The sequence below is a fragment of the Paralichthys olivaceus genome, chromosome 18, assembly GCF_024713975.1.
Source record: "Paralichthys olivaceus isolate ysfri-2021 chromosome 18, ASM2471397v2, whole genome shotgun sequence".
Classification (NCBI taxonomy): Eukaryota; Metazoa; Chordata; class Actinopteri; order Pleuronectiformes; family Paralichthyidae; genus Paralichthys; species Paralichthys olivaceus.
In genome coordinates, this window is record NC_091110.1 from 19544546 (window position 1) to 19567402 (window position 22857).

A 22857-nucleotide genomic window follows, 5' to 3' on the forward strand; every position below is an offset into this window, starting at 1 on the left:
CTCTCCTGCTCTCCCTCTCTCTCCCCCCTCTCTCCATCTCTTCCAGGAACAGGTCTGGATCAGGTTCCTGCAGATCAATGGAGATCTGGGTCCGCAGCGTTTACGTTATCATTGCCAGTATTAATGCTCTTTTAATCTGCTCGGGATTACAGCCATCGATCCTCCACATCATCCACACACACACACACACACACACACACACACAGAAACCAAAATAAGAGAAAAACTTGAGCAGGAACAGAAAAAATATTTGTGCTTTTAGCTCCATTTTCTTTTTAAAGCGATAATAACAACAAATGAATAATGACTCTAAGATTCATAATAATCATCCTCATCGGTCGCAGCCAAATCAGACCCCGTGTTCATTTCCCTCTTTTCTCTCTAACTCAGTTTGTCTTTCGATGTGAACCCTTCCTGTGGCCTGACGCCTTCGTCCCGCCTGTCGTCGCTCATTACTCCTCTGGACAGAGTTATTTCAGCCGCGCGGTGACACCAATACTAATTAACCCGAGGGAGGGGGAGACGAGAGGGAGGGATAAAGAGTAGGAGTGAAAGATAGAGCGAGAGGAGGAGAATTCAAATGGGTAGAGAGGTCCAGCGGGCTCGGTCTATTTAAAGGTGTCTCATATAAACATCAGTAAATCAATCCTACATAATGTTTGGTATATGCTGTAAATAATTGATCAGCCAGTGCGTACACGTTCCTCCTGATACCAACACGACCCCAATAAGATCCAGACTTTCTTTTCCACATCCATTCTACATTTCTACAGGTTTCCAGTATTGATCGGACCTGGATACGTCCTGGAACCTTTGAGAGAAGCCTCTTGAGGTGCATCATGTTGTTGTCAAGAGGCTCCTGATAAAACACTTCACGGTAACTACACATCACCAGACAAAAACAATGTAATGAGGGAAAAACAGAAAAGAAAATCATTGTTATTAATGTTTTAATGTGAAATACTGAACCACATCTCAAACTTGACGTTAAATATTTGTTTAAAATATTCAAAGGGAGCAAGAACTAACTATTGTATCCCAACCCGACCATTAGTCAGCTACTTCCTGTTTATCATGTGATTTCAATCAGTTTCAGTTTGCGTCATTCACGTTAAAGAAGGCCGACGTGTTGGCTCCTGATGTAAAAGCAAAGGTCTAGTTACAAAATGAAAAGTCGTGCACACACATTCACGTCACAGTTACTGTGATAATAATAATAATAATAATAATAATAATTAGTATTATTTGTGAGGCACTTTTCTTAATAAGGTAACAAAGTTCTTCATGAGAGGAAAAAACGAATTCATCAAAATAAGAAAATAGAGATGAACAGATTTAAAAGCAGATGTTACATGAGCTACAGAAGCTAACAACTGGAGATGCTAGGTGCTTTCAAACGCCTCGTCTCTGGGTTTTCAAACTTTCTGTGAAATATTTAAACTCCCAGCTGAGATGAACCGATGACTTCATGTGCTATTCTCTCAGATTTGACCAAACTCTTCTGGAAACACAGAAAATGATTCGACAGCTTTTTCACGAGCTGAATCAACCACAACAATAATGATCTGTGTGGATTTACGAGTCTAATGTTTCTGTGTGAAAGTCGTTTGCAGTAAATACTACTCAAACACAGAGTAGTCGTAGTAGTACTCAGCAGCGGAATGGTACAGTGTCGACCGTGTCAGATTTACAGTTTCAGCTGTGGAAGGAGAGAAATGACCTGTGGCGTGTTCTTTCAGAAGACAAAGGGCCTGATGGGAAATGTAGGCTTTGATTTGACTCTGCGGTGAGATGAGACTCCGGCACTGAAGCACCTTAAAGAGCAAATTGGCTAAACTGTGTGAAACAGAATTGATATGGGTGATTTGTGCATGATTCAGAATTGTGTTGCTGTTGTGCTCCCTGCATCTGTTTGTGTGTCGTGTTGTGTAGCTCGGGCTGATTGTGCGGCGCCTCGATGCGCTCAGAGTCCACGTGTCACGTTTGATTTGACCGCTGTAATAAAGCGGCGACAGGACCATTTTCTCCCCTCGGCCTGAGCCGCCCGGTCGGCCCCGGCAGCGCTTCCATCGCTCCGACGCCGCCGGAGCAGCGTAATTGGTGCGGACAGTCTTAACGAAAAATCACTACACTATTCCTCTGATATTCTTATAGGGAGCAGGCTGTGCAGAGTCTGAGCTCGCGAGGCTGACGTCTGGAGTTTACAGGTTTGATAAAGAGGCCGCAGCTTTGTGGAATGAATATGATGCATTCAGTGTTTCTGTGTTTGTTGCTGTCCACCAGATATTCACAAGATCTGATCACAGTGCTCGGACTGCGACGTCACTCAGTGGAGCTCATGTCTCTCTTGAGTCCAGCCACATATCTGAGACAACAAATCAAACCCGTCCCCCCATGAAACCACATTTAAATCCACCAGATCCAGATTTCTTATCGCGCACGTTCATAGATCTCAGTCCTTTAAATGTTTCCTATTATTTTCATCCTATATTTATTTTTCGTTATTTATTCAACAGAGTCACTGAACACGTGTGGCTGCAGGGGGCGCCATAACAGTTACACAGCGTAGCTTTAAGTTCAACAACGACCCGATCAGGGAAAGATGGTGATTGTGGTCAAATGGATATTTACATTTCATTTCTAATATTCCACAACCTCCTTCCTCCATTCACTCACATCCCCCACAATGCAACGTGAACCACCCAGCGAGCTACAGGGATCTGAAAAGCTCACGTCTTTCTAACTCTTACATTTTCAAACTTGTCGTCCGCTCCTTCTTCTTCTGGACACACACACACACACACACAAGACTCTCACACAACTTTGTAGTCGTGCAGCTCAACACCCAGAAAACAGTTTCTGTCAAATCTTCTCACGCTGACACACAAACAAACATCAAAAGTCTCCTCTCAGCAGCCTGAAATCCATTATTACAGATCGATAGCAGCCTGTGAATATGCAGGAGGTCAGAGCACAAACCCTGAAAACGGACACAAACTGTATTCCCACAGTCTGAAACTGTAAGACCAGACACACACACACACACAGACACACAAACACAGACACACACACACAGAGTAACTGCTGGTAATCGGTGTCATAAAGCAGAGTCCGCCTCATTAATAATGCAACATGTCTGCTCGCAGCAGGATGCGTAAAATGGAAAATATTCAGGCGCGTCGTTCAGATTTTCAGGACGATTTGACTCTAAGTGAACGTTAATGGAGACGTCTGATGAGGCCCAACGTTTTTTCTTCTCGTCAACAAATAAGAGGAAAACAGCAAAAGCAATGAACAAAGATCTGATCCGGCTGATGAGCTCTGATCAAACAGATGCAAAACAGAGCCAGACCAGTATAGATTATCTGCCAATACTTACATCACAGTCGAACAGACTTATCTGGACATTCACAGATCTACACACACACACACACACACACACACACACACACACACACACACACACACACACACTCTGAATGTCTCTGCATTTGGTGGATTCTTCTACTTTTCTTTTTAAGAACCATAGAAACCGTCCGAGTCGCTCAAACTACAAAATCTCGTTTTCTGTCCCGGAGGATTTGATGTGAAACCTCTTTAGCAGGCGTCGATTTTAAAACAGAGACTGAACAAACTGTGGTGCAGGAGAATGATTTGAATGCAAATCAACGAGATCAGAGTTTGTTCTGAAACGACGACAACAACACGTCCGATGGAAACGATTCCGTGTTTTAATGTGGATGTAATTTATTAGAGTTCAGGTTTGTTTGTGCTGCAGTCGACTGTTTGTGTTCCTGCGTCTTTAATGTGAGCTGTTCCCTGCTCGCACTGATTCCAGCATCGTTTTCTTTTCATCCATAATTCACCTGCAGTCGCAGACGAGCAGCGTCCTCCGACCAAACAATGGACTCCCTCTCTCTCTCCCCCCCCCCCCCACTCTCTCTCTCTCTGCCCCCTTCCTCCATTTTGCCTGGTTAACCCGACTGCGAGGTGAAGAAGAAGTGAAGTGAGCAGACCGAGGCGGGTCACGCCGAGATTCCCATCAATAATTCATCGGGCCGCTGCTGCCTCGGCTCTTGTGTTCAATTCCCCCGACAATCACATAATACCTCCCCCCAAAGAGAGAGAGAGAGAGGGAGGAGAAAGATGGCAGGAGAAAGAAAATGAGGAAGGAGACAGAGAGGAAAAGCTCCAGACAGATATTTAGAGCGATAGAAGTGTTTTTTCTGTTATTGTCGTTGTGATTTTGTGCATTTGTTCTGTTTCTTTTCATCCTCTCGTCAAAAACTGTACTCAGACTAAATGTGGCCAAAGGTTTGTGGACACCTGACCATTACACCCAGCGTGATGGATGAGTGGTTGAGCGCACTGTGTCGCTGCGGAGCCCCGGGGCATTAATCTGCTGCTGTTACAGCCTCCGCTCGTCTGTGCAGGATGTTTACAAGGTTTTGGAACCTGGCTGCAGGAGTGGAGGTGCAGCTCTGATGTTGGGTGACGAGCTCTGACTCACGGTCGACGTTACAGTTCATGTGAGAGGCGTCGAGAGATGCTGGAGTCAGGCCCTTTGTTTGTGTTCGCAGATTATTCTTTTAAAATATGTCTGCTAACCAGATTACAACCCGTACACGACTGAGATCTACGGCCAAGAATGTTTTCAGGATAAAACGTCGACATTGAATTGTGGATATTCATCATGATTAGAACGATGAAGGTTGAAGACAGAAGGTTGCAGGTTGATCTGAGGTCGCTCAATGAGAAATATACGGATGAATATTCAACTCTTGTTATATTTCTACTGATGAATATTACACTGCAACAATTAGTAGTAATTGTTTTATAGGCTGCATTATTTATTCTGGTTCTTTTTCCTCCTGCACTGTTCACGAGGCTGTTTGATGAGGCTGTTATTCCCACTTACAGAGATCTGAGTATCTGTTTCTCCACTGAGAACAAAACCAGTTCCACACAGATCAACATTCACCAACTTACAACCGGTTTATCTGAATCCCTGAAAACAACTGAGTCATGAATCTGAGGAGAAAAACAAAGGAGCCAGAACCACGAACACACAAATCCAACGATCCAAAGATACTTTAGGCTAAATCATGGAATCATGGCCATTAGGGAAAATATTAGATTTGAAATATTCTGAAAACGGTGACACCCAGTCTTCAGGGTCGTGTTTCATCGCCTCCACCAAGTTGTATTAATCCTGATCTTATATTTTCTTCTCTTATTTATTTGCATATATATTTATATATATAACTAGCTGATGGTTTTTACTGTTATGAACACAGAGCATGAAGATAATGTAACAGCAGACTCAGCGAGACAAACACCCAGAATAGCCTCATGTCTCTTATTTGTTTCTCCTCCCTGCTCCTCTCTGCTCCTCTCAGGGTCGGGGGAATATTTGCTCCATCTATTGTCCGAGTGTTGCAGCTCCGACCTTTGACCTCAGCTCTATTGGCCGCTTGTAGCGTTGTTGATCTAGGAATTGAGGTTCGCTCTGTTTCTACAATCGTTTTAAAGACGAGCAGGAAGCTGTGGGATGATGGGAAGATGTTCACGGCTGCAGAGGAGAGGGACCGACACACGTTTGAACCCTGGTTTTTTAAAACGCAGGTAAACAGGTGAATGAAAGGCGAGAGTCTCTTTCACCACTTCTGTGTTTTCTCCCGGTGCGTCAAGTTCAACGTCACGAACACTGAGGCGCTAACCCTCTCATCTCTCATCTCGCTAAACTAACACGTTCACCCCAGAGTCACGTGTCCGTCTCTGCCCATCGAGCCTGAACCCGATCAAAACCTGAGTCACGAGAGTGAACGATGATTTAATCCTTTCACATCTCAGAGGAGAGCCACGTGTTAGAGGGACCAGTGGAAAAGTGACCCAAACCTTCTGTTGTTTATATATTTATTATTTTCAATGAGACACGCAGCAAAGAGCCGGGTCGGAACTGAACCAACAACCTCTGGTCTGGAAACATGTGAAAAGTTATACGTCCATCTAAAGATGACCTGAGGTGCCGGTCCAGGTTTACGTCAGTGAAATAGAATCAGAACCTGATGTCCTCATTGTTCTGCTCTGCTTTGTCCTTTTTCGACACAGACTGTAAACAAAGATGGACGACACATCCCCGCGTTCTCCAGAAATGAAGCCAAAATGTCCAGGGTACGGACGCTGCCATGTTGTGGAGCCGACCAATCAAGGGTGAGTCTCAGTTCTTTTCTACATCATCGAATAACTAATTAAAACACGGAGGAGGCGGGGACCTATACTGCAGCCAGCCACTAGTGGGCGATCCCGATGATTTGGCTTCACTTCTGGGAGTCGTCATGTCGTCCATCTTTATTTACTGTCTATGGTTTGTGTTCCTCGAGGTTCACGACTGAAGAAGAATAAACTGGGTGTTTGTTTCAGCTCCGGTCTCAAAGTGTGGATCGATATTCAGCTCGAGTTTCAATCCGACGTTTGATTTGTGGAAACTTTGAAAAACCAAACATCGTCTCAGCAGCAGCAGCAGCAGCGAGTGTTCCGTTCAGAGAGGATGAGCGCAGCAGTAGAACGACCAGGCTGCTCGCTGCGTTTCCTCGTGCTGACATTTTACAACAGATCACATGAACGCTCCCCCGCTCCCCCCCCCAGCTCCGCCCTCCACCACATCACTTCCTTTTAACCTCCATCATCAAACGAACGCCCTGAAAATCAAAGGAGCTCTAATGAAATAACACGGACGTCCTGCGGAGATAATCTGATCCACGTCAGCGTGTGCAGAAATTTAAAACTGGAACAAATATGAGACGGTTTTCTGGAGACGATTCGATTTCTATTAATCACCAAAGATTAATACGTTTATATTGATCGTTATTTTATGAGAACCTATTCTGCTTTAAACCAAAGTAACATTCATACCATAAATTATTTCTCTTAAAAAAACAATAAATCTCATGACAACTTTTTTTTAATAAACTGAATATCACAATTAAACTTTGTAATATGATTGAAATTTGATGTAGAATTTAGAAAACAACACAATTTACATAAACTTACTATTCAAACGTCACAAAACAGGAGATTTGTCATAGTTGTAATATTTAAAAAATCATTTAAAGGTTCTTTCAGGACTCACTTTGGAATATTTTTAACGATATGTAAAAATAGTCTTGTTTGTATAAACTGTATTTTAATCGACTTGGGAAACAAAGTAAAACACATTAGTTTTTAGAATGATTAGCAATAAAAACAGAAAGTAATTGAGGTGATATTTAAAATGCCTTATAATATACATATATTTATATATTATATAATATAAAATAGAATATTCACTCTATCATAGTGAAAATCATCTGAATACAAATCAACTGATAAACTCTGCTGCAGATTCTGTCACAGTTTATTTCCTGAAGATCGACAAAGTTTTATCTTTTATCAGCTAAATTATTGTTGTTTTAAAAAACAACAGGAGTTGTGTAATTTCTAAGATTGTCATATAATTACTAGATAACGTAATTTAGAATAATAATTAAAAAAAACACAATACTTTAACTAATCTAGGAATATTTCTATTTCTAATATATCTTTTTCTTAAGTCATTTTGTTTTTACATTTATACACGATATTTGTTTTGACATGTACTCTTCGTTATAAGAGAGTATTATTATACTTAACTGAGAATAAAGAGTCAATACTTCTTCACATTGAGGCCTAGAAATATCAGCTGCTCTAAAATGTTTCACAAAATACATGAAGAACAACTGTTAATCATTATAGTAGATATATTATTGTGCTGCCAGAATAAAGCACAGGATGTTTGATTCTCTAAAATAAGAATAGAAGGTTTTTTAATCTTTAATAAAAATAACAAGTAAGTCTTTTAATATTAGTAAAGTCCGGCTCCACCTTGGATGATAGATAATAGAAATTAAATGAAAATCTTTTATCTTGAAAATGAAGCCTGAAGTTGTTTCTATAAATAAATTAGGTTAAAATTGTTTTTTTTTTGTATAATTTGAAGAAGAATTGACTCAAACGTTCAAGAAACATTCAAACCTTCAGTTGATCTGAATATTTATCTGATGTCTGGTTCAGTTAAACTCACTTTAGTAATATTATAATATACAAATTATTTCAGACGCATCCTGCAAATGTTTTTCATGATTATTTGCAAAATCTTTGAGGAAGTAAATAAAACACACAACCTGATTAATTCTGATTACTGTGCATTTCCCTGCAGTGATTTCATCTGTGTGTATATTTACATACATTTGATTTTAAACCTCTCGTCTCTGCACAGTAACTTTAAGTTTTTCTTTGAGAAGTAATACATGTAAATGTGTATCTTGTAGTTTCTGACAGCCACGGTCACACAAGGTTAAATTTAAAAATACAAACACGAGACTTGAAGCATTTCACTCCGATCAGTAAAACGCACCCAAACAAAGTGAAATCACAGAAAGTGAACGAAGGTGAAACAAGTTTTTTTATCCTGAAGCAGCAGCAGTGACTGTGTCACAGTTTGAAACATCTAGAACCAAAGGTTTTCTAAGTTGATCTGAAATCTAATGTTCTGTTGTTGGCTGAGACAAATCTCCTTTTTTTCTAAGATGAAAACATTTTAAACAACCAAATGTATTTTCTCCCAAAGCTCGAAACAGCCACTGAGATTACTCAACACGTCCGTCAGTGTTCTTCCTCCACACTCTTCATCAGAAACCTCGTTGTTTATTGTTTGAAATCCAGCTTTTCTTTTAAACTGCAGAAATATATGTTTAAAACAAAAAGGCCCATTGACACAGCTGAAGACTCAAACTGGAGAAAGCTCTGAACTCGTGTTACGATAATGCTGCTTCACACTAGCTGCTCAGTGAATCAAACACTAACAGTAAATCTTTTACTGTCACGTGTGAAATGAAAACATGATCAATGATCTGCAGATTTCAAAAATCTGCACAGAAACACTTCCCATAAAATGATCAATTCTGCACAAACAAACTAAACATCAACATTATTCCTGCAAACCTGAATAAACCTGAATAAACCTGAATAAACCTGAATAAACCACACTCTGATCCAGATCTGTAAAACCCTCCTGCTCCTTTTTGTTCTGCTCCATCCCTGCTCCTGCTGCTGCTCCCTGCAGACAATAGAGGCTCGATGCTGGGACCCAGCTCCTCACTAGAGGGGGCACCAGACCCACTGATGCTCCGTGTTTATGTCACAGCTCTGTGATCACCTCCTCGGGCTCAAACCTCCTCCTCCTCCTCACACCTCTCTGTCTATAATAACACCATAATAACACAACCAGACTTCAACAGGCTCAGTGGAAAACACCGAGAGGAAACATGTGTCGATCCAAATGATTCAATTCAAGCAAAAACTAAAGAGAACTTTAATGTTCAATCCTTCAATTTAGTGTAAAATAACCACATTCAAACAAGGAACTCGTCTTCTCCACTTCAGCTCTTTATTTTATCCTCTTTCTTAATTGATAATTAGATTTGTTTAGCTCCTTTTTCCTCGATTTGGCTGAAACCTGGAGCAGAATTACGCACAGGGACGTGGGGCTGAGATGTGGGTTAGTGCGCGGCGCAGAGGCAGAGAGAGAGAGGGGACATTTGGAGGGAAATCCCGTGACCTTGTCATTTCCCATCGATCTCTTTTCTTATTGATCAATGGTGGTAATCATAACACCAGCGATTCTAAATAAATGTCCCTGATCCGAGCCGGAGCGCACGGAGACGCTCCACAGCAGCAGCCAGCGGGGGGAGAAAAGAGAAAACAGCTTTGTGGAGAAACGACTCTGCGCTTTTTAAAGAACATTTCAAATTCCTTTTACGCACAAAGCCAACCTGAACTCCAGCGTGGCACCGTGAGGTCCCCCTGCTCTTACCTGCGAGTCTGAGGGCCGACATCCTCTGGAACTCGGGCTCCTGCAGCCACTTCCACATCCGCCTGAAGGTCTCCCGGCCTGACTTTAGTTTACTCCAGGGTTTGGGGTTCCTCAGCAGGTCCGACAGGGTCCCCTGGGAGCGGCACAGCACCCTCTGGGCGAAGATGGCCTGGGGGATGCTGTACCTCTTGAGCTCCGCCGTGATCCGCTGCGCTACCTCCTTGGTGTTGATCTCCTCCAGCTGCCCCGAACTGTTCCCCCCCTGCGTCCCCGAGGAGGAGGGCGGTCGTTCCCGAGTTGAAGCCAACACGGGCCCGTGGGATGGAGACTGGAGATGGGGGTGGGGGTGCTGACCCGCCATGGAGGCAGCCGGGTGCCCCGGGTGGTGCATCCCGTTCAAGTGTGGCATCATCCCGGCCGCGGGGCCACCGAGGCCTCGGTGCTGGTGGTGGTCCCCCCTGGCCAGCATGGAGGCAGTGTGGTGCGCGTCGAAGTTCAGCATCTTGTCGTGGCCTCCGTGCGTCGCCGTGCCGTAGTTGTGGAGACCCTGCTGGGTGTTGTGTATGGAGCCCAGGCCGTTGCCCAGCACCGGGGACAGACTCTGACCCATCCCGGACATGTGGTCTTTGTGGTAGGGGCTGTAGAGGTTGTTCATGCCCGGTAGTCCCCGCTCGTCCCGCATCAGGGTGAAGCTCCCGCTCACGTTCCCGGAGAGCCGCTGGTGGTGGTGGTGGTGATGGTGGTGGTGGTGGAACTTGTCCGACACGGTGGAGATGGGGGGCAGCGGCTGCAGCGGAGTCAGGGTGGTGTAGGTGCCGCTCATCCCCATCCCGGGAGAGGACGTGTCGCACGGGACGCTCATGGCGTGGTGCAGCGGCAGCGACAGCTCCGGCCGGTACTCCCCGCTGCCGTCCAGGATCGTGGCCATGCCGGAAACCATGGCCGAGCGGGACGCCAGGTCCTGGTGTATCCGCAGGGTCGCAGCTGCCGCCGCCGCCGCCGCCCCGTGTCCCCCCGCCGAGCCCCCGCGGCCGTGGTGCGGGCTGTGGCCGCTCATCAGCTCCGCGTCAGGGGCCACGGAGCTCACGGACACCCCGCCATGCAGACTGCCAATGCCGTCCATCGTCATGTCCGTGTTCATGGCGTACGCGTCCAGGTCCTTGGCCAGGCATCGATAGGCGTTAGTGTAGGCGGTCTTCATTCATCTGTCCTCCAGTCCATCGGGTCGAGCGGAATTGTCTCTCCTCCTCTCCCCCCCTGGTGCTCCGGGATGGGTCAGTGGTCGTGTCCCCCTCCTGCTTCACTTTCCTCGGCTGTGTCCTCGTCCTCCCTCGGTGTCTCCGGCTCCGGGTCTTTGTGCACATGAACCAGTGTCTTCAGCTCGATGTTGCGGGCCTGTGCGGCGGCTCCCCCATGTCCAGCCTCTCCTCCTCCGGCGCTGCTCTGCTCCTCACAGCGGAGCTGTCCACGGTCCCCTACCCGACCTCTCAACCCAGCCTGCTGCGGGAGGAGGAGGCGGAGGAGCGGGCCCGACCGGAGGGGCTTCACCCGCCTGACGGATGGCGCGTGCGGCCAATCACAGCGGCTGGAGGGGACCCGAGGGGCGGGGCGTGGGGATCGATCAGCCAATCAGAGGCTGTGATGGACGCAGCGGTGAAACTGTGAAGCTGCTGTGAGTGAGTGAAAACATGATTCTTTAATTATCGCTGGAATAAAATATTATTCTATCATCTAATATTTCAGTAATTCACAGTAAATTATTCATATTTCATTCTATAATATTTCTGTTAAATCATAAAACAGATTTATGGTGAATGGGAACAAATGATCCTCATTTTGATTTGGTTGAATTCTGATAAATTCATTAATTTAAACTTTTAAAAAATATATATAGATTTGATATATTATTTCATTTCAGTTTGCTCTATAACTGTTTTCCTGTTTTAACTTGTAAAGCAGCTGTGTTTTGAAAGGTTCTGTGTGAATACAATTTATCATCATTATTATTATTATTTATTATTTCTATAATCTGAGCATCAAATTCATGAGAAACATCAGGTGGGAAAATATCTCACTTGTTAGCTGCTCTGGAGCTTTTGAACGTATCCCACGATCCCCCTCTGCAGATGAAGTTTTATTGATGACAACGTGGAGGAGAGTTTGTGAAAGAGTTTGTGAAAGAGCTGGTGAAAAAAAAGACAATTTACACTTTGTCAATAGATCGTTTAAAAACTACTAAATGGATCATTTGGATTTATGACATTGGAAGATGTCTTCCACCCTAATTTATCAAAATTATAAGCTCCCTTTTGATATAAATATAACGTTAATAATTTAATTTCCAGGAAAACAGAAAAGAAACCTGCTTTTTTAAACAACACAAGATAATAAATAACACTGATATTAAAATAATCACTAATAATTTTGCTGTAAAATCACTCAAAGGATTTTCCATTGTGCTGTACGTCACCGTCAGGTTGAGCAAAGAGACGCGGAGAAACATTTGAGGTCTGAGTGAAGTGAAATGGATTCTGTGTTGATGCAGGGGGCGGGCTGGTTGGAAGCTTCCTGCAGTGAATGTGTGCAGAGTCAGTGATGCATATTTACACCCTGCTGACGTCCACTGTACAGACTGTGAAAGAGACAGAAACCACCTTCAATCTGTGAGTTCTCTGTAACACACAGGGACCAAGCTGCTTCTTGTTGTCGTCTGCCGTCGCTCCTGCTAAGAAGCTATTTGCCCACAGGGATCATTAAAATTTGATCTCATCTCAGCCCTTCGTCACCTGCTGCCTCCGACCGGTGCGGTAAAGTAAGTCGACAGGAAGCAAGACGCAGTAAAGACGAGGATAAAACCAGAAGTGAAGTGACAGACGACATTTTCTTTTGTGTCGTAAGGTGCCAGCTCAATTAATCCATCTTTATAACAGTCCAGGGTTTGTGGCGCCTCCTATAGGCCTAACTGAAAATGCTCTGGCAGGCCTCTTCCCAACTAAGGCCTGAAGATAGCTACCAACATTTATGACAATTGGACTAATTCTCAGAGAGTTATAGTTACGAGATTAGCTGAGCCTCGCCCTTTACGAAGATATTTTGGTTGATGGCGGTCCAACATGTTTTTAATAGAAATCCAAAAGGTTCTATTAAATCTACATTTAGCTAAAACTTTGCCCCTGTGGTGTAAACTCTCACTGTACAAAACATGAAGCTAAATTATCCCGGATACTTGATTCTATTTTGATCTGCTAACATGGAGGAGGCAGAGTTTATGACCGACACTGCACTCTGCCAACAGGGGGCGATCAAGATGATTTGTCTTGTGGCAGAACATGTCTTGATTTATTGATTTGATTTGATTTATTATTTTCGGTTATCTTTATTAATATTGTCGGTACAGTTTGTATTGTAGTGGGACAGATGTGCAGTTCTCAGCACTGAGTGGCGGCTGCAGGGTAAATGATGTGCTGGTCGGTTGCTGGGACGCTATCGACAGGCTCCAGGCGGAGTGATGAGCGTGGGAGCTGCACTGAAAGAGCATTATGGCCTGTAGCCTGTTCACTTTACAATTCATTACACTTCCAAGGACAAACGACGGTGAAATAACTGTGTCTGCCTCTGTCCCTCTGTCTCCCTTTCACTCACTGATCCATCATCATAAAACAACACAAACAACAAGTCACTTACTCTATATGAGATTAATAATAATTCCACAACAATGACGTCAGGGTCGTAGGTTTAAAGTGAAAGAGTCTATTTCCATCTCCGTCAACAACATGAGATATATTTCACCAAAACATATGTATTTTTCATATATCTGTACTTCATTTATAAAGCTTTATTTTTCAGGTAATTCCCTTTTACTCCACTAAATCATGCCTGGACCCCTCCAGATGCTCCATGTATATATCTTTATTTGTTGTACAGGACGTTATTTAACTCTGGTTGCTTTAAATTTGATTAATAAATAAACTGGAATTGACCAGATATTAAAAAGATTGTTTTTTAGTTCCGCAGCTGTTTCAATTAAAACCTTTTGTAAAATATCATAAAATGTTAAAATTATAGTTTCCTTGAAACAGCAACAAAAGAAAAGTAAAATTTAAAGTTTTGTGTGTACCTATTTTTTGTACAATTATAAAATGAGATAAGATAAGATAAGATAAGATAATCCTTTACTAGTCCCACAATGTGGAAAAAGCTTCAACCCAAGAAAATATCTATTTATTTCTGAGTAAAAGACTCTGGGTTGTTTAAAGTAAACCAGTTTGACCTTCCACTTTATTTCCTCGTTCCATCAAACTGTGGACTTCTTGGATAAAGTGTTCGACTGTGTGCGAGTGATGAGAGGGAGGATGAGGAGAAGGATGGAGGGAGGAGAGGAAGAAGAAGAAGGTGGGGAGGAGGAGCAGGCTGGGTATAGTCGGGCAGATGTTGCTTTGTTTAAAAGGTTGTTGTGTAATTAAGGACAGAAGAACAGAAGCCTGACCCATTTTCTCCTTTTGATCAGCTGTCAGAGAGACAGGCAGGGGGTCTGCTGAGGGACGACCTGTCTGTCCGTCCATCCCTCTGTCCATCAATCCCTCTGTGCATCCCTCTATCTGTCCCACTGTCCGTCTGTCTTCTCTCCAGAGTTTCAGCTGTGGAGAGGCTGTCGATGTTTTTGGTTCTGCCTGAGATTCCAGAACGCAGCGAGACGAGAGAAGAGAAAGGAAATGGAGAGAATGAGCGGGTGGTGCAGGAGGATGAGGAAGAGTTGAAGAAAAAGGACAAGAAGGAAAAGAGGAGGAAGATGGTGGAAGAGAGGGACCTGGGATAGTGATACGTCAGCGATGGTCTGGATGGCAGAAGATGGAAGAAGGAGGGATGAGGTGAGGAGGTGGGAGGATAGCGGATCCAGAAGATGGGGGAGGGATACTGTGAAGGAGCAGCTGCAGGGGGAGGAGGAGACGAGGGGAGGAAGTGACAGAGTTAGGAGTCAACATGACGATGTAAAAAAAACACTGACATCACTGCACAGCATTGACTCAAGCTCCACCCCCTCGTTTTTTGATAATTTAAAAACGATTAACGCGCACCCAAGAACTACATTTCCCATGAGTCTTTGCCACAAGCTCGCTGACGAGGTCTTGACGTTTCCTACAACTTTTCCCCTCGAAGTCACTGAAACTGTTTTAACAGGTCAACTGTCGACGGCTGAGAAGCTGAGACTGACAGGCCGTGAAAGAATCAATACACTCACACACACACACACACACACACACACACACTCAGAGCTGCGATCACAAATTCACTTTGACATCGAACATTCATCTATCTAGTGTAAAGAAACACAAAACATCCAGGACTTTAATAAATATTTTTGAGGGTCAGTGTCGTTATCTGGAACTATTCAAGGCAGAGGGGGAATCTCTTGTGTTACAGACTCCACCACTAACTTTTAATAACCCTAACCCTAACCCTAACCCCAACCCCAACCCTAACCCTACCAACCCTAACCCTACCAACCCTAACCCTAACCCTAACCCTAACCCCAACCCTAACCCTACCAACCCTAACCCTAACCCTAACCCTACCAACCCTAACCCTAACCCCAACCCTTAACCCTACCAACCCCAACCCTAACCCTAACCCCAATCCCAACCCCAACCCTAACCCTAACCCTACCAACCCTAACCCTACCAACCCTAACCCCAACCCCAACCCTAACCCCAACCCTAACCCTCACCCTAACCCCAACCCTAACCCAACCCTAACCCTAACCCTAACCCTACCAACCCTAACCCTACCAACCCTAACCCTAACCCTACCAACCCCAACCCTAACCCTAACCCCAACCCCAACCCTAACCCTAACCCTAACCCTACCAACCCTAACCCTATCAACCCCAACCCTAACCCTAACCCTATCAACCCTAACCCTAACCCTATCAACCCCAACCCTAACCCTATCAACCCCAACCCTAACCCTAACCCCTAACCCTACCAACCCTAACCCTAACCCTACCAACCCTAACCCTAACCCCAACCCTAACCCAACCCTAACCCTAACCCTACCAACCCCAACCCTAACCCCAACCCTAACCCTAACACTACTAACCCTAACCCTACCAACCCCAACCCCAACCCTAACCCCAACCCCAACCCTAACCCTATCAACCCCAAACCCAACCCTAGCCCTAACCCCTAACCCTAACCCCAACCCTAACCCTACCAACTTTTACCTCCTGCCACCTTAAATATGAGATGGGCTCAGTTACCCCTCTCTTACCTACCAACCCTTAACTTAACCCTAACCCTGACCCTTTATCCTGTGTGCTCGTTCTGAACACTGTGTACTCTGACCAACAGAAGGATGATGGAGTACTAACCAACCATTATGTAGAGCAGGGATTTGAACCTGTGTCTTCAGAGAGAGAGACAGTGACTTGTAACTCGTCCCCTCATGAATCAGATCAGTTGGTCGATGCACAGAAAAAACTTCAACCTCCCAAAATTCATAATTCAGCATAATTTGATTTATTAACGTGTTTTATTTCATGTTTTTCTTGGATCTGTTTCACGACCATGACGTGATTAATTAATTAATATTATATAATAATATGAATGAATATATGAGCCTGACACTGTTTTTATGTGGAGACTAGATGTGAGTTGACACTTGAACGTGAGGGTAAAGTTCCGGTGTGTGTGTTGTTTGCAGACGTTGGTGAGATAATCATTAGCTTCTGTATCTCCACTGTGTGCAGGGTCATGATGCTGGGCTCTTTATTTACTGTGCTTTCAGTTCACAGCTCTCAGGAGCTCCGTTAATTTAAAGTATTTAGAATCATATTCTTTTTTAAGATGCAGTATTTCCTGAGGTTGTGTTCTTTAAAATACTTTTTTATTTCAAGTTAAAACTGTGATAATTACAAACACTGCTCTTGTGAAGCTGCAGACGAACGAACATTTTATCAGCTACGATCTGTTTCTATATTTTAAAGCAATTTAAACTTGTATCGTAAAAATTCAGCAAATTCTTTTTTGCCGTAATCGTTTCTTCAATATTCATGAAGTGTCATTGATTTTATATTTGGCGGTTTTTATTATCTTTTAAATTTCATTTGAGCATTTTACACCGTCCAGTGAATTTACCTGTTTAATATGGTCTTAACTGTCTGTCTCTCTCTCTTTCTCTCTGTCTGTCTCCCTCCCTGTCTCTCTCTCTGTCTTTCTCTCTGTCTCCCTGTCTCTCTGTCTCTGTCTCTGTCTCTCTCTCTCTCTCTTCCTGTCTCTCTGTCTCTCTGTCTCTGTCTCTCTGTCTCTCTCTCTCTCTCTTCCTGTCTCTCTGTCTGTCCCTCTGTCTCTCTCTCTCTCTCTTCCTGTCTCTCTGTCTTTCCCTCTCTCTCTCTCTCTCTCTCTTCCTGTCTCTCTGTCTGTCCCTCTGGACCATCTGCTGTGTACTGAGCAGCAGTTATTGATCTGCAGCTTTGTGCTGGAGACCACATGCTAATCCACAGCGTTGGTGACAAACACCGCTCCGCTTTGCTTCGCATCTGTCCCACTGACTCTCTCTCTCTTTTCTCTCAGTCTGACCAGTGTCATCCTCTCTCTCTCTCTCTCTCTCTCTCTCTCTCTCTCTCTCTAAATGACCCAGCAGTTTTGGGATGGGGCTCCATCTGTCCGGCTGTAAACTCTTCCTCCTCCTCCTCCTCCTCCTCCTGCAGTGGTTAGATGTGGTGAGTCCTGCTCTGTGTGTTTTGGTGGCAGCCATGTTTGGTGTTATATACAGAAAACGTATAATATATAATATAAAACTAACATTTAGCAGTATGTACAGATATTATGGGATTTATACAGATATTTACACCTTTACTGAGATTTATAGAAAGACAAGCATGTTGAGATTATGAGAAACTAATGAAATGTAAATATAGAATGGTTAAGAAAAGATAAAACACAGATAAAATATAAAGACCTGAATTATACTAGATATATATTTTCCTCAATATATAGAAATGATGCAGAGATATACAGAATGGAACAGATCTAATTTAGAGGCTGTTAGAAATACTAACTTAGATATTATAAATATTATGGAGGTAAAACTCAAAGAAGTAATTATTGGAATTGTTGACATTTTATTCTTGTAGACGAATTATACATTTTGACTTGTAGGCCTGAATATTTTTAATATTTTTCAATATGCAGAGAAGATTTAGGAAGTTATTCTGAAATCATACATGGATATTTACAGAGATTTATTTCCTGGAGAAAAATCTCAAACTATATTAATTTGTAGAAACGTGTACAGATACCACCGAATATTTAGTTTTTATAAATGTTTATGAATAGGAATTATATAAAAGTGCAGTACACATATGGGCAAAAAGATTTTAGAGATGACATATATATACATATAAATATATATATGTGAATAAAATAGCTTTATAAACTTACATGTACGTATTTTATACAGATTAGAGATGTATAAATGTGTCAACAGAGATAAAGACATTAGATTTATTTAAAAAACTAAAGACTAATAGAAATCTGAATTTAATTAACAGGCTCATATGAATAGATTTACAAGTCAGTGATACATTTATAAACAAATACAAATATTCTGTGGTTATAGATCAGTCACTCATCGTTAATGATGTTAAACACAGATTCATAGAAACATGGAGACGACTCTGAGATTTAAAATGTTTTAACTGTTTCTGAGTTTTTGAAATTCCAAGAAGAGCACGCTTCCATCATTCTCCTTCTTTCTTCTATTCTCCTCCTCCCTCCCTCCCTCCTCCTCTTCCTCCTTTATTCTCCTCAAGTCTTTTCAAACTTTTTGGACCTGCTGCCTCTTTTGTTGTGGTTCTGTTGGCCGTGAAATCAGCTTTTAATGGGAACACAATGGCCGCGTGCAGAGCCAACCCGCTGTATTCAAATGTGACCGCACGCCATTACCACCGAGTTTCCAGCTCTAAATAAACTCTCATTTAACAGCCTTTCATCTCAGTCAGTCTGAGGACGAGCCGGCGTTCATCCTTCACCGATGATAAACTGCAACACAACACAGCACAACACAGCAAATACAAAGTTTGAGTTATTAAAATCACTTATGATCCTTTTTTAAATATGTCAGACAGGTGAAGTAAATCTAAATTTCACAAGAGGTCATGTGACTTTCTGAGTTTATCAGCTGCTACAACAACGACACAAAGAAATAAAGAGAACAGACGCAGAAGGAACAGAACTGATTAAACAGAGCAGCCATGTTTTTAAAAATAAAGGATGATGGATCCGTCAACATTTATTTCAGAAGGACACTGCACATTAATTAAAATGTCTTTAATTAAAAGTTTTAAAAAAACCAATGATAATTAAAATATGTGAAGTGAAACAAAGGTGTAATAATATTATGTCCACATCTATTATTCAGTATATTCAGCAATAGAGAAGATAAAACAGTTATTAATTATATTTTGTGCATTCTACATATAACAAATGACAGGAAATAATATTAAAAATGTTGATCATAATAATTCTACATGTTTATATATAAATATATATATATATATATATATATGTATGATATTGAATGATTGTATTGAAACAGGTTGAACATTTGTAAAAGTCAGAAACACGACCACACAGTCATAAGTTATAAAAAAATACTAATACCAGAGTTTTAATATTTAACTGGTAAATATTTGCATAGTTCCAGTACTTTCGGTAAATAGGTTTCACTCAGATTGTTAATTTTGTAATATTTTGGACGCAGAGCTGAAGTTCAATTTGTAAATATGAGTAAATTTCCTCTTTGAATGTTTTGTGTTTGCAGTTTGTTCAGGCCCGGAGCTGCAGCAGGACTTTACACAAACCGAGGCCATGAACGCTCGCTGTCGTTTCCCTCTCAGGAAATGTGGAGCAATCAATCAATCACATTTTATTTGTACTGTCTCATAGATGTGAAATCCTCGAGAGTGAAAAAACCAAAAAAAACCTTTTAACAGTAAATAAACCTCAGAGAAACACACACGAGGAGAAGAAACAGTTTTTAACACAACGTTTAAAGTTTTTATACAAAAGAAAATCTCTGGAGGAGGAGAAGGAGCAGCAGAGACTCGTTCATTGAGGAGTTTTTATCAGAGCAGATTTTATTTTGAAAGTTAAATGTTCCATAAACTCAACGTGTGTAAGTTAATATACAAGAACAATGAATCTACGGCTTCAGTGATTCACTGAGTTACTTCATCATCTGTGTTATTAATACAAGTTTTTAAATATTGTTCTGATCAAATAAAAAACATTTGGTTTCACCACAATTTAAAATCTTATTTCCAGTTTTTTATAATAATAATATAAACAATGTAAAAACTGATTCTATGTTTTATAATTTGTGATATTTATTGATAAATATATATATATTTATATTATATATAAACATAATGAAATAATTGTTTTTTAATTGGGATACGTTTCATAATTCACATCATTAACGGGCTCATCGTCTCTACTCATTAAACCCACTTCAATCACACACACACACACACACACACACACACACACACACACACACTCACACACACACACACATCACAGAGAACATGGCCACAGGCAGAAGCCACACATGTTAATTCAGATCAATATTAGTGATGAATTTCCATGTGAGCTCAGTTTCCTCTCAGTGATCTGAGAGCAGCTCTGAGTGAACACTGTGTGTGTGTGTGTGTGTGTGTGTGTGTGTGTGTGTGTGTGTGTGTGTGTGTGTGTGTGTGTGACCTGATGTGTAAATGTAAAAATATGACTTTTGTAACAGATATATTTGAATCTTGATTTGGAGAGAGAGATTTAAAACAGGAAATAATGAAAAACATAAATTTAACTTCATCTCTTTTAAACCAAACATTGAAAGAAAAATAGACTTTGATGATAAATTAAATTAAAGTTTCATTAGAGGAGCAGATGGAAAATCGTTTTATGTTTTAAACAATCATCTGTTTCTGTGACTTTATTCAAACAACAAATACATTTATAAAATGTCTTGGTCCCAGTTTTAAAGATTTTATAATAATTTCATAGCACAGCTTGAATTTTAAAATATCTGTAATTGTTAAATCCTTAGAAATACAACATCTCCTACATTTTAAAGAATGTCTCTCAACGACTTTCATCCTTTTCTTTATTTTGACTTTGACTTTCTTAACATGAGACAGTTTGTTCAGACGACAGTTTATTTTGGTGCAAATTTAGATCTCGACATCTTCACTTGATAAATAAAAGAAAAATACGAGAGCAGATAAACTGGACACTTTATTCTCGGCACTAACTTTGTCCTATAAACTTATTCCTTTAAATGTCCTGTTTCTTTAGGAGTTAATGATTGAATGTTTCATGTTGACTTCCTGTGAGGACTCGTGATCTTAGATCATTATTTCAAAATTTTTTTAAATTTTAGCTCCACAAAAATGAAAAGAAAGAAAAACAACAAGTGAAGTTTGACAAACTTAGATTGTGACCTGAAGCAGTGGACTGAAGTAAACTGTGTGAACCTGGGGACACACAGAGGACGACCAGGACACAATAAGTCGACTGAGTCCAAACAAACAACACACATTCATGTTCCAGAAGATTATTTCAAACAAGGAACAATTTCCTAATCCCATAATAATAACAACAACAATGATAAAGTCCTGGTGGTCATTCCTGAACTACAGGAGTTCAGGGTTTTCTTCCTCCTCCTCCTCCTCCTCCTCCTCTTCCTCCCTCCATGATTATTTAATGTCCTCCGGCGTGTTGCTCTTTTAATCATAACATTTGATTTATTGATTTCCTCTCGGCCTGAAGACGGCGGCGGTGCCGACCATCAGGGCGACGGCTGCAGACTGAGACTTTCTGAATGTTCACACTTCTGATCAAAGAGGAGAAGACGAAGAGGAGGAGGAGGAAGAGGAGCATGAATATTTCATATCTCCACATGGTTCAAGTGGAGAAAAGAGCAAATGAGTAGAACTGGTTTCAAATTAAAAGTACATGTCACTCCGGATTCTCTTTGATCTGCAGCTTCATTAACTTATTATTTCAATTCTCTTCAGACCGAAGTTCTGTTGAATAAGTGAATTTAATTAAGTTTCCTCTATTTTCATTATCAGACTTTAACTTAACGTCTTCATATCGTTCATTATGTGTTTGCTTCATAATTAACAAGTATTTTAATAACAAAACCTGAATAAAAGGATTAATTTCAACAATTCTTCATGAGGAAAATTGCACAGATTTTTTTTTATTTGCTTATTTGTTTATGTGTTGATGACTATTTCTTTTTGTCTCCTCCGTCAGATTCTTTGTGTTGCAGTGACCTGGTTTCCTCCTGCAGCGATCAATAAAGTTTTTCTCTTTATCTCTGAACTCTGAACTCTCCTCTCAAGCTTCCTGTTGCATTACTCTTTAATTAATCTCCTTAATTCTCATTTATTAATTGTGCCTTTTCAGATCAGTGAAGTGTGATCGGCCCTCGTTCGATGAAAGTTGTGTTTAACTTTAATACGATGTCACGTGTCACATGTAAACAACAGGAGGGGGAAAGTGTAATTTCAGTTTTTTTTTTTTAAATGCTTGAAGTTAACAAATTGATTCATTCAAATAAAATGAATGGCACTCGGTTAAATCACAAAGGTTTTGAATCCAGCTGTTGACTCGGGCAGGTTTTCTTTTGTTAGCAGCTGCTGACACGAGGCGGCAGGACTGAAAGGGTCAGAGGTCAGAGGTCAGCCGACCCCAGCGCTCGCCATCTGACCTCTGTCGCTGCATAAACACGCTGACCTATATTCTGAGGGTCTTTCTTTCTCTTTCACGTATTCCCACTTTACAACAAGATGTTTTCATCCTGACGTCAAATATTTCATCATTTTTAATTTTCAATTTAAAAATGATGATAAAATATATTTTTTTGTGTGTAATCCAGATTCATTTCAAATTTTTTTTCCA

The 22857-nt window shown here is 41.6% G+C and overlaps 1 protein-coding gene and 1 long non-coding RNA gene across 3 annotated transcripts in view; one reads left to right on the plus strand and one right to left on the minus strand.

Annotated features, from left to right (window-relative positions):
* Nucleotides 1–11521, minus strand: part of onecut2 (one cut homeobox 2) — a 32201-nt gene extending 20680 nt beyond the window's left edge. The window contains exon 1 of the mRNA XM_069513676.1: nt 9893–11521. Coding sequence (XP_069369777.1) covers nt 9893–11093 — 1201 coding nt within the window. The 5' untranslated portion in view covers nt 11094–11521. The remainder of the gene's footprint in view (nt 1–9892) is intronic.
* On the plus strand, nt 4245–21961 carry LOC138405396 (uncharacterized). Of its 2 annotated transcripts, none has more exons than XR_011239130.1 (4): nt 4245–6213; nt 14522–14760; nt 17342–17609; nt 21718–21961. It is a non-coding gene; the product is annotated as an uncharacterized lncRNA (long non-coding RNA). The 2 variants fall into 2 exon arrangements; XR_011239129.1 differs by lacking the exon at nt 21718–21961 and adding an exon at nt 19712–20016.
* Nucleotides 21962–22857: the final 896 nt, after the last annotated feature.